At 40.7% G+C, this 17,151-nt stretch overlaps 1 protein-coding gene across 7 annotated transcripts in view; it reads right to left on the bottom strand.

The window, feature by feature from the left end:
• Positions 1 to 17,151, bottom strand: part of SPAG9 (sperm associated antigen 9) — a 135,761-nt gene that overhangs the window by 4,449 nt on the left and 114,161 nt on the right. For 4 of the 7 annotated variants that reach the window (XM_078065241.1, XM_078065244.1, XM_078065252.1 and 1 more), the window contains 7 exons: positions 16,641 to 16,708; positions 14,110 to 14,258; positions 12,550 to 12,721; positions 10,177 to 10,290; positions 8,920 to 8,958; positions 7,798 to 7,974; positions 5,425 to 5,574 (listed from right to left, as the gene is read on the bottom strand). In XM_078065241.1, coding sequence (XP_077921367.1) covers positions 5,425 to 5,574; positions 7,798 to 7,974; positions 8,920 to 8,958; positions 10,177 to 10,290; positions 12,550 to 12,721; positions 14,110 to 14,258; positions 16,641 to 16,708 — 869 coding nt within the window. The remainder of the gene's footprint in view (positions 1 to 5,424; positions 5,575 to 7,797; positions 7,975 to 8,919; positions 8,959 to 10,176; positions 10,291 to 12,549; positions 12,722 to 14,109; positions 14,259 to 16,640; positions 16,709 to 17,151) is intronic. The other 3 variants (XM_078065245.1, XM_036108471.2, XM_078065263.1) reach the window with 1 other exon arrangement.

Below are 17,151 nucleotides of genomic sequence, written 5' to 3'. Positions count from 1 at the left end.
TGAGAGAGAGAGAGATAGCAGGAGCTGGGGGGAGGAGCAGAGGGAGAGAAAGAAGCAGATTCCCCACTGAGCAGGAACCTCCATGTGGGGTTTGATCCCAGGACCCTGGGATCATGACCCGAGCCGAAGGCAGACACTTAACCATCTGAGCCACCTAGGCGCCCCAAGGTTTTATTTTTAAGTAATCTCTACACCCAACGTGGTGCTCAAGCTCACCACCCTGAGATAAAAAGTTGCATGCTCCACTGACTAAGCCAGCCAGGACCCCCTATACTGAGTTATTTCTTCCCATGACTTTCAAGTTTAGGATAGATTATGAATTAATGGTGTATGGTGGAGATGAAGAAATGAGGCCGAAGCCACAGACAGGCTATGGGTTCTCCTAGAAACAGCTGAGTCAACTGGATAAATGAGGTCCTGATCAAAGACACCGCTCTCCAAGGCCCAGTGCAAGCAAACCACACTCCTCTCTACAAGGTGCATCCCTGGTTTTGCTGTTGCAGAAGCAGGGTTATTCTGACACAACTCAGTGACAACTGGTATTGTGGGACAGATTCTTCAGCAGAATCCTACACACACACACACACACACACACACACACACACACACACCAAGGGGCAAAGATACACCGCTGATCTGCTAGTTTTGCCATGTGTCTCACCTGAATTTCAGATGGGCAAAAGAAAACAGTGGTAGTATCAACTAGAAACAGTGACAGAGAAAAAACCTTAAAAGTTGGCACTTTTCAACAGACACATGAAAAAGTGCTCAACAACACTCGGCATCAGGGAAATCCAAATCAAAACCACAATGAAATACCACCTCACACCAGTCAGAATGGCTAAAATTAACAAGTCAGGAAACGACAGATGTTGGCGAGGATGTGGAGAAAGGGGAACCCTCCTACACTGTTGGTGGGAATGCAAGCTGGTGCAGCCACTCTGGAAAACAGTATGGAGGTTCCTCAAAAAGTTGAAAATAGAGCTACCATACGATCCAGCAATTGCACTACTGGGTATTTACCCCAAAGATACAAATGTAGTGATCCGAAGGGGCACCTGCACTCCAATGTTTATAGCAGCAATGTCCACAATAGCCAAACTATGGAAAGAGCCCAGATATCCATCGACAGATGAATGGATAGGGAAGATGTGGTGTGTGTGTACGTACACACACACACACACACACACTGGAATACTACTCAGCCATCAAAAAATGAAATCTTGCCATTTGCAATGATGTGGATGGAACTAGAGGGCATTATGCTAAGTGAAATAAGTCAATCAGAGAAAGACAATTATCATATGACCTCACTGATATGTGGAATTTAAGAAACAAGGCAGAGGATCATAGGGGAAGAGAGGAAAAATGAAACAAGACAAAACCATAAGAGACTCTTAGTCACAGGAAACAAACTGAGGGTTGCTGGAGGGGAGGGGGGTGGTAGGATGGGGTAACTGGGTGATGTATATTGGGGAGGGCATGTGTTGTAATGAGCACTGGGTATTATATAAGACTGATGAATCACCAACCTGTACCCCCGAAACAAATAATACATTATATGTTAATTTAAAAAAGGAATATACCCTAAAAAATATATTATTTAGAGATTAATGTCCCTATGAAAAGAATATCTACTCTCTAATTCTTCAACATTTATTGAGACTTGTTTTGTGACAAGAATTCTTTACCAAATGAATTCAGCAGTTTTGGATATTGTTTGTGTGTAGTCACTTAGCATTTAGTTTTTCCTTATCATATTTTCTTAATCTCTATATTCTTTGTTTTTTGTTAGGCATATTAAAATATGAATTTTATTACTTTAGTTTTTCCTTTATATATTTTAAGATTTAGTTATTTGTGAAATTTTATCTGCATATTTTCTTCTATCTTTGTCTAGTTTATTAATTTCCTTTTCATTGTCATTTGGATCTAATCAATTATTAAACCTATTGATTATTAAAAAAAAAAAGTTGGCACTTTTCTCTGTAGGCCAAACTCCCCTTTAACCCACCTCCTAGTGGCCCTTCCACAGCGATGTCAAACCGTGCAGTGGTACATGCTCTCAAAGACTCAAGACCAAATCCAAGAATGTAAAAAACTGGAGTTTGGTTTTTTAAATTTTAAAAAATTACAATGAGGGGCGCCTGGGTGGCTCAGTCAGTTAAGTGTCCGACTCTTGATCTCAGCTCAGGTCATGATCTCAGGGTGGTGAGATCGAGCCCCACGTTGGGCTCTGTGCTGGGTGTGGAGCCTGCTTAAGATTCTCTCTTTCCCTGTCCTTCTCCCTCTGCCCCTCCCCACCAAAATAAATAAATAAAAATAATTAAAAAAAAAAAAAATTACAACGATAATGACAAAATTAGTTGGCTGAGATCAAAGGTTGCTGGTATCTGAGTTGTTTTGTTTTGAAGGTTCTATTGTTTAGAATCACCATTTCCTAAGGCTCTACATCCTACTTAATTAAACCACTAAAACTAGTAGAAGACTGGGGTAAACAGGTGAAAGTCATGGGAAGAAATAACTCAGTATAGGGGGGATCCTGCCTGGCTTAGTCAGTGGAGCATGCGACTTTTGAGCATGGGATGGTTGGGATCAATTTTTCATTGTTAAACTATTACAGGAAATGGAAATGGAACAAAAAAAGATCAAATTTTATTTTATTTTTTTAAAGCATTATTTACTATTAAAATTAACCTATGTTTTAAGACAAGTCTGCTTTTCAGGCTGGATTAACTAGAGATACTGACAAACCTGGCTAAGCAATTTTCATGCTATTTTCAGGATCCACAATGGAAGCAATTTCTGGTGGGCATGGAAAAAGCACAGAGATTTTATTAACATACTCCTTAGGATGGTTCCAACCGCTGTGCTGCACTCCAAGGAAAAGCTGCCCTAACCACTCCAGCTAAATGGGGCCCTTTTCTATCAAGGAATTCTGCACCAATAGTCGATTATTTAAAACATCTTGAAGTAACTTCATTCCTGCTGACATCAACAGAAACAATCAATTCCTAAACTTCACCTTAACATCTCCCTTAAAAATGTGTAAGTCTTTTCCGTCAAATAATCTGGTTTATACTAATTTTATGTGGCCCACTGTCCTTTACATGGCCCTACATTTTATACTACTTCCTTACAGAATTTATAACTAAAGTATATGTCACCAATCTACAACATTATATTCTCTAAAACCTTATGTTTACGAACTTTCTGAATCATTGTGATTTTAGGCACATCCAAAGGATCCCTTTATTTACAGCAAATAAGTAAGTTCACATCACAGTGCCTTACAGTTTACAAAACACTACACTTTCCAAAACATCAAACATCAGTTCTCTGTTTTCGTGGTCCCCCTCTGGCCATTCCTTCTCAGATCCCTTCATAAAAGCTCTAATGGTTCTTTTAATGGAACAATAATACAGGGTTCTATCTTAGAACCTCTTCTTTTAGCCCCTACACACTCTCCTTGGGTAAGCTCATCAACCCTTGTGGTTTTTAGTACCACTGCATGCTAACGGCCCCCAAATCCCCCCCTTCTGAGATATAAAATCTTTATAACCCAAAGCCCAATGGCCATCTTCCACCTAGACAACTCCCAGCTCCCATGCTCTTCAAGGTCAAGGTGATGCCCAATATCAAATTCCTCTCTCCCCCTCCAGATCTGCTTCTTCTGTTCTGATAATCTCTGAGTAAATGGATCACCCCACCTTTCCCCACATCCTATTAGTTACTAATTCCCCATCATGCTGCTTTATCTATTCCTGTTAGTGCCCCACTCAGTTTTTCATTTTTTCCTATCTCATTTCCCTATGTCTAGTCTTATACCTCTAATCCATCTTCCACACAAATCTATTCATGTTGCTCTTCTAGTTAAAGTCCTCTGACAGTTTTCCTTAGCTTTAAAGATAGAAGTGCATTAACTACAGAGAACAAAATGATGGTTACCTGGGGGGAGGTGGGTGGGGGGAATGGGGAAATAGGTTATGGGGATTAAGAAGTGCACCTGTTGGGATGAGCACTGGGTGATGTGTGGAATTGCTGAATCACTATTATCGTACACCTGAAACTAACACACTGTATGTTAACCACACTGGAATCAGAGAAAGGGAAGGAAAAGGAAGGAAATACATAAATACATACATACATACATAAAAATATAGAAGCAGAAACTCCTTAATTTGGTATATAAAGGTCTTCCATAATCCAGCCCCACCCCCCTTTCTAGATTTAACTCTGGTCAAATGTACACTTGCCTCTAGTCCACACTCCAGCCATTTAAGCATAGTTTTTCTTCAGTTAAGGTGGTTTCAACATTTCTAAGCCTTTGGTCAAGGTATTATCTTACCTTGGAATGCCAATCCCCAGCAATCCTCATCCTGCTCATTCCCCAACCCAATTCTTTAGACTACCACTACTCAGAGCTCTGTCAGCTCAAGCACCATGTGTTGACTCTGTCCCTCCCCCCATCCCCACCCAGGGCACTTATCTATTAGCACATTTCTATCTCTGCACTCTTCCATAATTCCAAAGCCGGAGGCAGGCTTTGTCTGATCTGTGTCTGCATCTCAAGCTTAAGGCTGACAGGCACCTAGCAATAATGTTTGTAAAGTGAGAAAAAGAACAAATAAAATCCATTTTGATACAAACACCACTTTATGAAGTATTTTTATTTTATTTTATTTTTTTTAATTTATTTATTTGACAGAGAGAGAGATAGTGAGAGAGGGAACACAAGCCGGGGGAGTGGGAGAGGGAGAAGCAGGCTTCCTGCGGAGCGGTGAGCCCGATGCGGGCCTCGATCCCAGGACCCCAGGATCATGACCTGAGCCGAAGGCAGACGCTTAACGACTGAGCCACCCAGGCGCCCTATGAAGTATTTTTATTTCTCCCTTTTGCAGGTGAGGAAACTGGGCTTCTGGGAGGCTGAATGATTTGCCCAAGGCCCTCTGACTCCTTATCTTATGCTCTTCACATACACATCCATATATGACCCAACCCTGTTTTGTTTTTTTTTAAATGGTGGGTGATACATGTCAACAAGAGTCTTATTTTTTCATCAAATTTTATTTGCAGATAATGCAGGGTGTTTTTTTTCTTTTTCTTCTTTTTTTAAGTAATCTCCACACCCACCATGGGGTGGGTGGCTCGAACCCACAACCCCAAGATCAAGAGCTGCATGCTCTTCTGAGCCAGCCAGGCACCCTAAACCCTGCTATTTTCGAATGCTCCTTCAAACAAATACACTGGGGTATAAAAAGAAACTTAAAAACAAAGAAGTAAGGAAAAGGGGAAATGTAAAGTCCTTTCGCAAGTCAAGAATTCAAAGAAAACCTCTTAGAAATCACTTACCAGAGTAGTTTCTTGTTTACTATGAGTGAAAATCCATGTTACAGAGCACAGTGGCCAGGACCCATGACTTACCCATCCGGAAGTCAATGTAGCCCTCTCCTCCACTGATGACGAGCATAGACTTCAAGGGCATCTGGCTGCCAGGCTCCTGTGTCGATGGCCCTGCCTTGTCGCCTGTTAGATCTGTGTCACTACTGCCACTTTGCGGGCTGACGACTTGACCTATTTGTGCAAGAACAGAAGTGGATGTTACTTATCACAGACGGGTGGGGAAGACTCATTTTCTCTGAATATTTTCAGAAAGTTGAACAAAAAGGTAAATATATTCTGATACAACCAAAGTACTGGGAATGGCAGAAGCCTCTACATGATCAGAAAGTATCTACAAAGGTCCTAAGAACACAATTTGAAAATCTAAGTAGAGCCCTTTTGTACCAAAGCAAATGGGTCCAAAACCCATTATGAGATCTGGGTGTGGCCAGGCTGGTCTTCGCTGCCTGCTTCAGACTATTATGATCTACATCTTTTGACCTGAGGGACAAAGGAAAGGGTACGCATGCATCTCTATAAGAAAGGTCTTCAACGTAAGCCCTGTGAGTTTGGATATGTATAATTAATATTTAAATGTATTTTAAATCCATCGTATTCCTCTCATATTTAAGAAAATTACATCTTATTTATAATTTAGGTTATGCAAATAAAATTACTAGTGAATGTGCCATTTATTCTAAATTTAAGTTCTAAGGTAGAATCCTTGAGCATGAAATGGGAGAGAAACCTTTAATATGCCATAGTTAAATGAACGAGATCTTTATGTATAAACATTAATAAATTAAAGAAAAACGAGAAGAGAGTTGAAGAATATATATACAACATAACATTTAATTCAAAGACACAAAAAAAGACTACACATAGTTTATAGATTTGTTCAAATGTAAAAATATAAAAACATGGCAGGATACTTGTCAACTTCAGGACTGCAGTAGCACATGGAGAGGAAAAGGGGAAGGGAACGGGATTAGAAGAATGTAACAGAGACTCAAAGGGGATTCTAGGACCCTTTTTTCACAAAAGCAAAAAGATACTACTATCAGCAATTCCATTTTTAGGAATTTATCCTAAGGAAATGACTATGTAAATATACAAGGTGTATGTTTCAGGAAGCTCATTACCATGTTGTTAAGAATACTGAGTAACTGATTAGGATACCATGTGCCAGCCACACTATGTACACTGAATCATCTGATCTTTGGAACACCCTCAGGAAAATGAAGGCGATGGTTCAGTTTATGTGTCAACCTGACTAGGCTTTGGTGCACAGATATGTGGCTAAACTCCAGTCTAGATATTGCTGTGAAGGTATTTTTTAGATATAATCCACACTGAAATCAGTGGACGTGAGTAAAGCAGATTATTCTCCATAATGTGGGTGGGCCTCATCAATCAGCTGAAGGCCTTCCGAGAAAAAGATAGGTCCCCTGAGGAAGGAGGAATTCTGCCTCTAGACTGCCTTTGGACTCCAGCTGCAACATCAACTCTTTCCTGGGTCTCCAGCCTGCTGGACTCCCTACAGATTTCAGACCTGAAGCCCCCAGAATCACATGAGCCAATTCCTTAAACTAAATCAATCTCTCGTTCTCGCTCATACCCTATCGGTTCTGCTTCTCTGAAGAACCCTAACACACTGAGACGCTATCATGTCCAGCGTCACACAGCTGGTGTGGCAAAGTCAGAGCTGAACTTTGTAGAGCTCCAAAACTTGCGTCTTATGGGGGGAAAGAATTCAAAATGTGGGACCTGCTTGCAGATGGTCAGTCACATCAGTTTAGTATTCTTAATGGACAGAACCTTTTTCTCTGGACAGCACCACTACCACCTTTCATCTAGATAGATGGAGCTTTATAGTTCCAAAGCACTTTTGTTAACTTTCACAACAAATGAGGTCAGCAAAACAGAGATTAGTCATGTCCACTTAGGAAATGAGGACGAGTCTCAGAGGTGAAGTGACTTGTTCAAGATAACTAGGCAAGGGCGAGGCGGGGATTCCCAGTCTGCTGCCCTTTGCCACAACACTGAGACAGGCCCCGGAGCACAGTCTCCTGTTCCAGTATACGATCTTGACGACAGGGGCTTCTTTCTAGTATTCGGCCACGATTATTTCTGGTATTCTGCGGTGACAAAATAGTACCTACCACTGCTTTTCAAAAGCGAGCAGGTCTCTTAAATAAAAATCGGCAAGTTTGTTTTTGGGGAGAGAGGAGAGATTCCAAAACAATTTCATTCAAATGTCCCTACAGTGCTTTATCCATACCTCCGTTACAACTTTTCATATATTATACTGGAATTATTTGTAATTCCAGTTCTTTGCATTAGACTAGGTAGTAGAACCAAGGGATAGAAGAGAGACAATTATATGCAACCTCTTGACAGAATGATCTAACTCACCTGGGACTGCCACGAAGAATTTCACAGCATCCCGGTGCCCATGGAAGCAAAGCTGTGCATGTGCCATTGAACAATAGGGTATAAATGTCCCTGGAGTCACTTTATCGCTGTTTTCATCACCATACACTCGGATTACACTTCCAGGACGATTTCCTGGTGCTCCTGAGGTTTTATTTGCTGCAACAGAAAAACCAAAGACCAAATATTTTCCCCTTGGAAATAGTAATGATGTAGGATGTTACTGGTTAATCCTTATGATATTATCTAAAAGCTACAGCCAGTTGAGGTAAAAACAAGGGCAGCAATGCCAACTCAAGACAAAGCTAGGAAAAAAAGGTAACATAGCATGCTAGTTATTTTTAAGTACCTCAGTAAATGGAGTAGGGGATTTTGCCAGTCTAGCAATAACTACACGTAGTTTTTAAACATATCTATTAATTAAAACAAAAACAAAAACAAACTTAGTTTAAAAAAACCAGATTTGAATCTTAGGTATGTCTGTTTTATTTTTATTTATTTATTTTTTAAATCCCCATTTTAGAAGACTAACCCGTTACACAGTTTAAAGTAAATGGGTATATTGTTAAATAAAAATTTCATAGTTTTATCTTCTGATTTTTCTCCCCTGTGGTACGAGAATCTCCCTTGAGGGGGTGGTAAAAAGCTGTGTTTAAAAGGATACAGCCACTGCAATAGAGTAGCTTTTAAATATTTACACCAGACTGACGGCTTGCTGCATTATTTTAGAACAACCAGACTCACAAAACATCCCCATTCCATGGGCCAGTAAGTGAATGAAAGAAACATGGTCGGTAATAAGAGTAAACAATGGAGATTAATGACAGTTTTAAGAGATGTGTCGTGTTTTTACTGGAAGGAAAACAAAGTCTGGAAGAAAGTTGAGCTGCAACAAAAGATGATAAATACACTAAGCGGCTGAGCAGTAGTTTGGTGGCCATGTAACAAACATTAAAAAACAAAACCAACAGAACACCTGCTGCGATGCAGTGACTGAGTGGATGGCATTTAGGAACATTCAAGAGGGCGTCTAGAGCCGGAGGACAGCCTCCCAGTGGCCATCAGAAGCCAGGAAGAAGAGCTGGGTCCAGGCTCTGCACTTACCCCTCAGCCCCAGTAAGCGTCCCTGGTGGAGGATTACGGCTACAGTGAGAGAGGAGGAAAGGCACATGGAGAGGTGCACGGCAGGGGGACGGGCACTACCATGAGCCTCCACTCTTGCGCCTTCTCTTCTAAGCTCCTCACTACATTAACAAAATCCAACTTGGTATAACACCAAGTAACACGGAAAGTTCTTACCAAAGCCTCTGTACAAGATCTCTGCTCAAAAAGGACAGTATGATTTACTGTGATTTTCCTTTTCTTAATTATAAAGCCATTTCAGAGAAGAAGAACTGATTTATCAGGGAGCATTTCCCTGATGCGAATATTTCCCCCTTTTCTTTAAGAAATCTGGTTCAAATAGCTATGCTAAAATGGAACTCTCTTTTACAAAGAAGTGACATCAACTCCTGTAGATTTGTAAGTAATTGCACAAAAGATAGCTGGGATTAAGAACTTAGGTTCTTCAAAGGCTCCAGATAGACCACCCCCCAAGCGTCCCCCCTTCTCCCTAAAGAAAGGTAGGGAAATTCCTCAGAACTATTTTATTTAGTTATCAACTTATTTTCTGGACTTATGGCACTGGTTTTCAAACCATTCCTGGCCCACGAATTCTGTAACACAAAAATGCTCATTTGATGAATAATCAATGTAATGGAACATAATATGAAAAACAATGTACATTTTGTTCACAAAAATAACAATAATGAAACATAACATAAAAAACATACAATGTACATTTTGTTCACATCCTTTTCACATACAGGAGAGATGGCTTCTCTCCAGCATCACGAAGCTCTTGCTGACCTAAGAAACTTTTCCCACAACATTTTCAAAACCTCAAATAAGCCAAGTGGAACATCCAAAGTAACTGCCAGAGGGCTGTGAAGAACCAGAATGATTCTAGGCCCTGTTTCTAGATATTGATGTACTAACACTGGAAGAAAGCCAGACTTCAGCCTTTATTTAAATAATGAAATAGGACTATGATTCCTGAATTGAGAAAAGGAGCCTCTCACAATGGAACATTTTTTAGTTATAAACGTTGGTCCTGACACATGGACACTGTTAATTCACTAAAATTTATAAGTTTTGTAGAAGTGATGAAGGAACAATAGTTAGGTCTTTGTCATCAGCTTGATTTCCTGAATTATCAGATTTGCCAACACCAAAATCATTCCTTTTGCCTGAATTCTTGACACAACTACACCCTGCAACTCTTCTGTTTGCATTGTGACAATTAGCTAAAAATATACTTACTTTCTGTCAATGGGATGGAGATAATGACACCGTTTCCTGTTCCCACCCACAAACGATTGCAAGACACCATAAGAGCTGTGATCCTCACAAAAGAGAAGCCCAGTTTTCCAGTACCTGTACAGTGGGGGGAAAATTTTTTATTGAGAAACTAGAGCAGATGATGTTTTAGGTTCCAAGTCCCTCAGAATGGCTGGATTAATTTAAGAGAGAAGAAATGTGACCAGAGCTAGTTGGATATTTCCTGAAGGTGCACATCAAAGCAAACTTTCATTGGGCTTTATCACCTATCTGATAACTCATTGCTAATGAAAAAAGAAAATTCTGGGACCCCTGGGTGGCTCAGTCGGTTAAGCGTCTGCCTTTGGCACAGGTCATGACCTCAGGGGTCCTGGGATCAAGCCCCGCATCGGGCTCCCTGCTCAGTGGACACCCTGCTTCTCCCTCTCCCTCTGCTGCTACCCCTGCTTGTGCTCTGTCTCTCTCTGTCAAATAAATAAATAAATAAAAATCTTTAAAAAAAAAATTCTAGGGCGCCTGGGTGGCTCAGTCGTTAAGCGTCTGCCTTCAGCTCAGGTCATGATCCCAGGGTCCTGGGATCGAGCCCCACATCGGGCTCCCTGCTCCACGGGAAGCCTGCTTCTCCCTCCCACTCCCCCTGCTTGTGTTCCCTCTCGCGCTGTGTCTCTCTCTGTCAAATAAATAAAATCTTAAAAAAAAAAAAAAATTCTACAAGTGGCTGATATTACATTATCATTCAGAAAGAAAATACTGTTGATCAGGAGGTATGACACAAGATTTAATTAGGGAGCTGCCAAAACAAACCCAAAACAAAACAAAAACCAACAAAAACAGAGTTTGCTAGATTGGAAAATCAAATGTCCTTTATTTTTATAAGCTAAAAGAGTTCTGCTTTGCCTTAAGTTTCTTTGTATAGATAAAAACAATCTAACAAAATTTATAATCTTTCCTTGTTTACATATTTTTATTCTAGAGCAGTTTAGAAATTTTAGGGTATCATAGGCATATAATTTAGGGAGAATGGATGCACTTTTTTTATTTGAAGGGAATTTTTACAACTGATTTTATTTTCTGAGAATTGAAAGGAAAATTCTTAAACAGATAATCATACATTTAAGACAAATAGCATTTATTTAGTTACAAGTTCTACTTATAAGAACTGAGAATATGATCACAGTGTTAGAAGGAGCCTTAACTCCATTCAGTCTAAGCTAGAGATCTTTAACCTATGGTCAAAGTATATTCCTGAAATTGGGGGCCTGGGTGGCTCAGTTGTTTAAGCGTCGGACTCTTGGTTTTGGCTGAGGTCATGATCTTGCAGTCCTGGGATCAAGCCCTCCATCGGGCTTCGTGCTCGGTGCAGAGTCTGCGTCAGATTCTTTCTCCTTCTCCCTCCCCCTCTAACCCCTTCCCGCTTGTGCACGCTCTCTAAAACACATAAAATCTTAAAAAAAAAAAAAAAAGTATATTCCTGAAATTAGTTTGTGTTTATGACATTCCTAATACTCAGAGTGCTAGATTAGGAGCTAAGGATAAAGCAGGGACCAAGCCAGAGATGGTCCCTGCCCTTTGTGGGGCTTCTGATCTTTGGGGGAAGAGAGACAACAAACAAGAATCTAATATTATTGGTGCAACCACAATAATAAGCCCATGAAGGGAAAGCATGAGAGGACCTAATCAAATTGGGAGAACAGGCAAGGTCTGTGCTCCATGTGACATGTAAGCTACAGCCTGAAAGCCAAGTAAAAAGGGACCAGGAAGAACTTCCCCGGCAGAGGCTCTAACACATGTGAGGGGCCTGAAATGGGAAGGAACCTGGTGAGCTCAGGTCAGTGTGAGCAGACCAGAGCGAGTGAGGAGAGTAGTCCAGGCCCCTGGACCAGTTCTTCTGGTGCTGTCACAGAATGTCACCTCACCTAAAGGTAGGAATATTCTAAGAGTGGCTGGTGTTACATAAGTATGGCATGGTGGTGCTGGCACACTGGTTACTATGCTGAGAACAGACTGGAGTAGAAACACAGAGACCAGTTATGAGGCTCACAGTTATCTAGGGGGGTAAGGATGGTGGCCTGGCCTGCAGGGATAATAGTAGAGATAAAGAAGTAACCGATTTAAGATATTTTTGGAGACAGACTTGACAGCTCCCAGTGATGGATTAGGTGTGGGGAATAAGAGAGGAGTCAAAAATTTCTGTCAAGAACCACAGGGTACACGGAGCATCTGCCTGACACTTTCAGTGATAAGAGCTCACTAGTCCTGAGGCAACTTATTCATTCGTTCTAACTAGCATTTGAGACCATTTAAAAATAAAACGTTTTCTTCAACTGACATAGATAGAATGCTTTGGAAGCTTACCTAACATTTTGCTTACATAAGGCTCAATGTCCACATCCTGTAGGTGCTGGTAAGTGTGTGCATGATAGAGACGAAGTGTGGAATCCAAACGAATGGAGACCCACACACCATCACCCACCCATGCAAGCTGCCGCACCTGGCTCTCCTTCCTGGGGTGTGCGTCAAATGATTTCTAGGAAAGATTGTTTGATCACAATGTTACTTTGATTAAGCAGGAGTTCATGTTTAAAAACTGTGCTAATTTGCACAACAATTTGGCAGACCATATATTAAAAGAGGAGCCTAAATACTATTTATTAAATAGGATTACTTTACATACGCAAATGCTTTTATCCCGGACTGTAAAAGAAAACGAAGAACAAACAACTTAAGGATGCTAGATTTCGGCACTGTGTAGGATATCAACTTACCAAAGTAATATTGGCATATCCAGACTCTTTAACAGTGTTCAACAAAAAGACTGAATTTGATCTCAGGATGTTGTATTGCTGCAGAGCAATGCATGAAGTAAGAGCCTATTTAAAATTAAACAAAAAGGGGGCGCCTGGGTGGCTCAGTTGGTTAAGCGACTGCCTTCGGCTCAGGTCATGATCCCGGAGTCCCGGGATCGAGTCCCACATCGGGCTCCCTGCTCAGCGGGGGGTCTGCTTCTCCCTCTGACCCTCTTCCCTCTCGTGCTCTCTGTCTCTCATTCTCTCTCTCAAATAAATAAATAAAATCTTTAAAAATAAATAAATTAAATTAAATTAAATTAAACAAAAAGGAACCTACATTGCTCTGTGTGCATGTAGGAACTAGATTTGGAACAAAGGAATAAGGGCTTTTACCTTAAAAATTTCCTGCCCTTTTTCTTTTTCTTAAATAATTAGAATGAATTTATGTATTGTGGCACAACTTTTAAGAGAGCAATACTAAGAGGTTTTTATTTTTATAACAAGATGCCATTGCAATCTTATTTCTCAGTCTATGACACATGTATGGATTTTCCTGGATCCACATGGAGTGACAGAGATGTGGGAAACCTCCTCCCAAACAACCCACACATAATTAAACATATCAAGAACCAAGTATCCAAATAATACACATATTGCATCTATGGATATTCAGACACACATTTAAACATTCATGTGTGAATCCTCCCTTCCTTAAAAAAAAAAAAACACTTCCCACCATAGTCAAAAGTGGCAAGAGAGGTGAAGTAACACAGAAAGCTGTCATCCAGGGACGCCTGGGTGGCTCAGATTGTTAAGCGTCTGCCTTGGGGTCAGGTCATGATCCCAGGTCCTGGGGATAGAGCCCGTATCGGGCTTCCTGCTCAGCGGGGAATCTGCTTCTTTCTCTCCCTCTGCTCCTCCCTCCAGCTCCTGCTATCTCTCTCTCTCTCTCTCTCAAATAAATAAAATAAAAAATCTTAAAAAAAAAAAAAAGCGGTCATCCAATCCATCACTGATGTGCCCTAAAACACACAGATTCAAAAAACAGTTTCTAAAGAAGCTAAATATAATTATAGTCTTCAGAAAATACAAATTCAGTAAATACAGAAAGCATAGGTTAACTTACCTCTATTTTCATAGCCTTCGGCTGAACCACATAGATTTTGTTCCTATAGCCACACCAGACTTTGTCATGTACCACAGTCATGCAGCGGATGGAATGGTGAGGCCGTCCAAGGTCTAACAGGTGATAGTTTGACAAATCCCACTGCCCATCTTTAAAATAAGAAACAAATTATTAGTTAATGCATACCACCTTTTACTCAATTTTAACACAAGAAACGTTCTATTTGGGTGCATTAATAAATTTATTGGTGACGCACTGCAAAATACCACATAGGACTGTTTATCTTTTCTTTGCAGAGACTGAATTCTCTCCTTCTATCTACTGCACAGTTGGGGAAGAGATCTCAGAGGGCATCTGGTTCAATGAGCCACCCAGCGCCTGGATCTCCATACTCCCTTGCAGTGATGTGATCAATCAGCCATAAGTTATCCGTTTATTTTAATAGTTTAAGAATTAGAATGGATTTGATATTATTTTCTGGATAATATCTCTCTCTCACTTGCATTTTGATGTATCTTGTTTTTTTTTTTTAAGATTTTATTTATTTATTTATTTGAGAGAAAGAGAGAGAGACAGACAAACAGCATGAGAGGGGACAGGGTCAGAGGGAGAAGCAGGCTCCCCGCTGAGCCGGGAGCCCGATGTGGGACTCGATCCCAGGACTCCGGGATCATGACCTGAGCCGAAGGCAGTTGCTTAACCAACTGAGCCACCCAGATGCCCTGATGTATCTTGTAAATGTTAAGGACAACACATTGCTAACACTTTAGGAATTACACAATAACTTCTGATGGCAGAAATACAAATGAGAATCAGCCACTGAAAGCTTGCTCTGTAGACTCTGCTTGAACAGTTTCAGTGAAAGAAAACGTACTGCCTCACAAAGCAGCTGTTCCATTTTCCAAAAGCTGTAACTGTCTGAAAAATACTCCCCACGCCTAAGTAGTTCATCCTTGAGTGTCATCACCCATCAGTCTGTAGCCTTGTGCAAAAGACACAGAAGAATTCAGTCCCACTTCTTTGTTACTGCCCTATGTTTTCTCCTATCAAAATGAAGCACTCTTGGGATGTGTTCTGTACATATCCCAGTTTACAGACCGTTTATCCTAACTCCACTTTGTCTGTGTTTGTTTAATATGCTATCTATCTACCAGAGTGGAGCAGGATTATCACCAGCCCTGGTCTGGACAGAGATTTCTAGGAGGCTGAAGGTGCTCAGTAACTTGTATTAAGTTTGGGGCCAACCTTTAGGTACTTCTCATTCTTCAGACATGTTGCCCCCTTTTTACTCTTCTGATCCCCAACACAGAACTTGACATTTATCTTATTACATGTCTTTTGTCTGTTCTGAAATATAATTTTGGATTCAGCTTGCCAAAACATTTATTACCACATTTTTTCTAAGCTTTTGCACTTCTTAGCTGACTGACCACAAAATAACTAAAAGCCTCTGTGCCTCCAGGGGCGCCTGGGTGGCTCAGTTGTTAAGTGTCTGCCTTCAGCTCAGGTCATGATCCCAGAGTCCTGGGATCGAGCCCTGCATCAGCTCCCTGCTCAGCGGGAAGCCTGCTTCTCCCTCTCCCACTCCCCCTGCTTGTGTTCCCTCTCTTGCTGTGTCTCTCTCTGTCAAATAAATAAATAAAATCTTAAAAATAAAAAAAAATACAAGCCTCTGGGCCTCCAGTTTCCTCATCTATAAAATGAGGATGACAACAGAATCTTCTTCATAAGTTGCGGTGAGGATTAAGCTCAGATAAAGTCTACAAAGGGTCTGAACAAGGTAAAACAGAGCCCCCTCACTTTCTGATGATAAGGAGTCATTAGCCAGCAATCTCTAGGTACCAGCCAGTTACAAAGACACCTAATCATCATCTACCCTTTATTTGTCCAAGCCCAAAAAGATATGAAACTTGGGGAAAAGTCTTGCTAAAATCCGAATTTAGTGTATCTATGCTTATGGAATATTTTCCTGCTCTAGCAATCTAGCAGGTAGGAAATGAATGATCATTTCTGGCTGATACATATACCAAGGAGTTAGGAAGTGTCACATGCTCGCTTCCCTAGTTCTCTTATAACTCAAGGCAGGTTTTTGGACCTCCACCACCCCTCCCATCTGCAGATGATAGATACACTGGTTTTAAAGAGGAAGAACAGAAATCACAGGACACGAAAATGATTAAACCATATCCAATTAAAAACTTTTAAAACTTTCCAAATATAAGTGGATGCAAATTATTTTAAAAATACTGAACAACAACAAAGAAAACCTTCCCTCTCACTAAATTTCTCCTAAACTGAAGAAGTGTATGAATGAGAAACAAGTGCCTCCATATCACATTATGTCAGAGTACCTTGAAATGATAAACTACGTGCACTCACATAACTACTTAAGTCATATATTGTTAGTGTTCAGTTTAAACCTTTATTCTTTCTCTTATTAAGTATCATTTCTTTAAAACATAGTCCAATCTGCTAGAAAATGCTTTTGCAAAGCAACAAATTGGGCACATTCTATATTCATAACAACTCACCAATTCCTCTGTGAAAGATTGCAAGGGTGCCATCAGCCAGGGCCACTAAAACAATTCCTTTCACGTGTCTGCAAACAGGAAAAGGAATGTCAGAATTCTCCATCTGGGAATGCGGGGGGGACCACATGCTACTGAACTAGTTCAGAGGCTCTCAGGGGGCCAATCTGTGACAGCCAAGAAGCTTACACCAGAACCTGAAGAATACTTTTTTTTTTTAAAGTCATCTCTACACCCAATGTGGGGCTCAAACTCACGACCCCAAGATCAGGAGTAACATACTCTATACTGAGCTAGCCGGGTACCTCGGAATATACTCTTCATTGAGAAAGTCTTTCATGTCAGATGAACTAAATAAACAGCCTGTGTGGTGACTCTCTTATTTCACTTTCTGGCCCCAAGCTTCTCTCATCGCAGAAGGGCCGCAGACCAGAGACAGATGCCTTGAGTGGAACTAACAATCAGCTCTGAACTTCAGAGTTTTTGATAGCAACATACAGAAAAGGACTAGTGA

The sequence above is a fragment of the Halichoerus grypus genome, chromosome 2 (genome assembly GCF_964656455.1).
Source record: "Halichoerus grypus chromosome 2, mHalGry1.hap1.1, whole genome shotgun sequence".
NCBI classification, from domain to species: domain Eukaryota; kingdom Metazoa; phylum Chordata; class Mammalia; order Carnivora; family Phocidae; genus Halichoerus; species Halichoerus grypus.
This window is presented reverse-complemented; position numbering and strand designations above follow the sequence as displayed.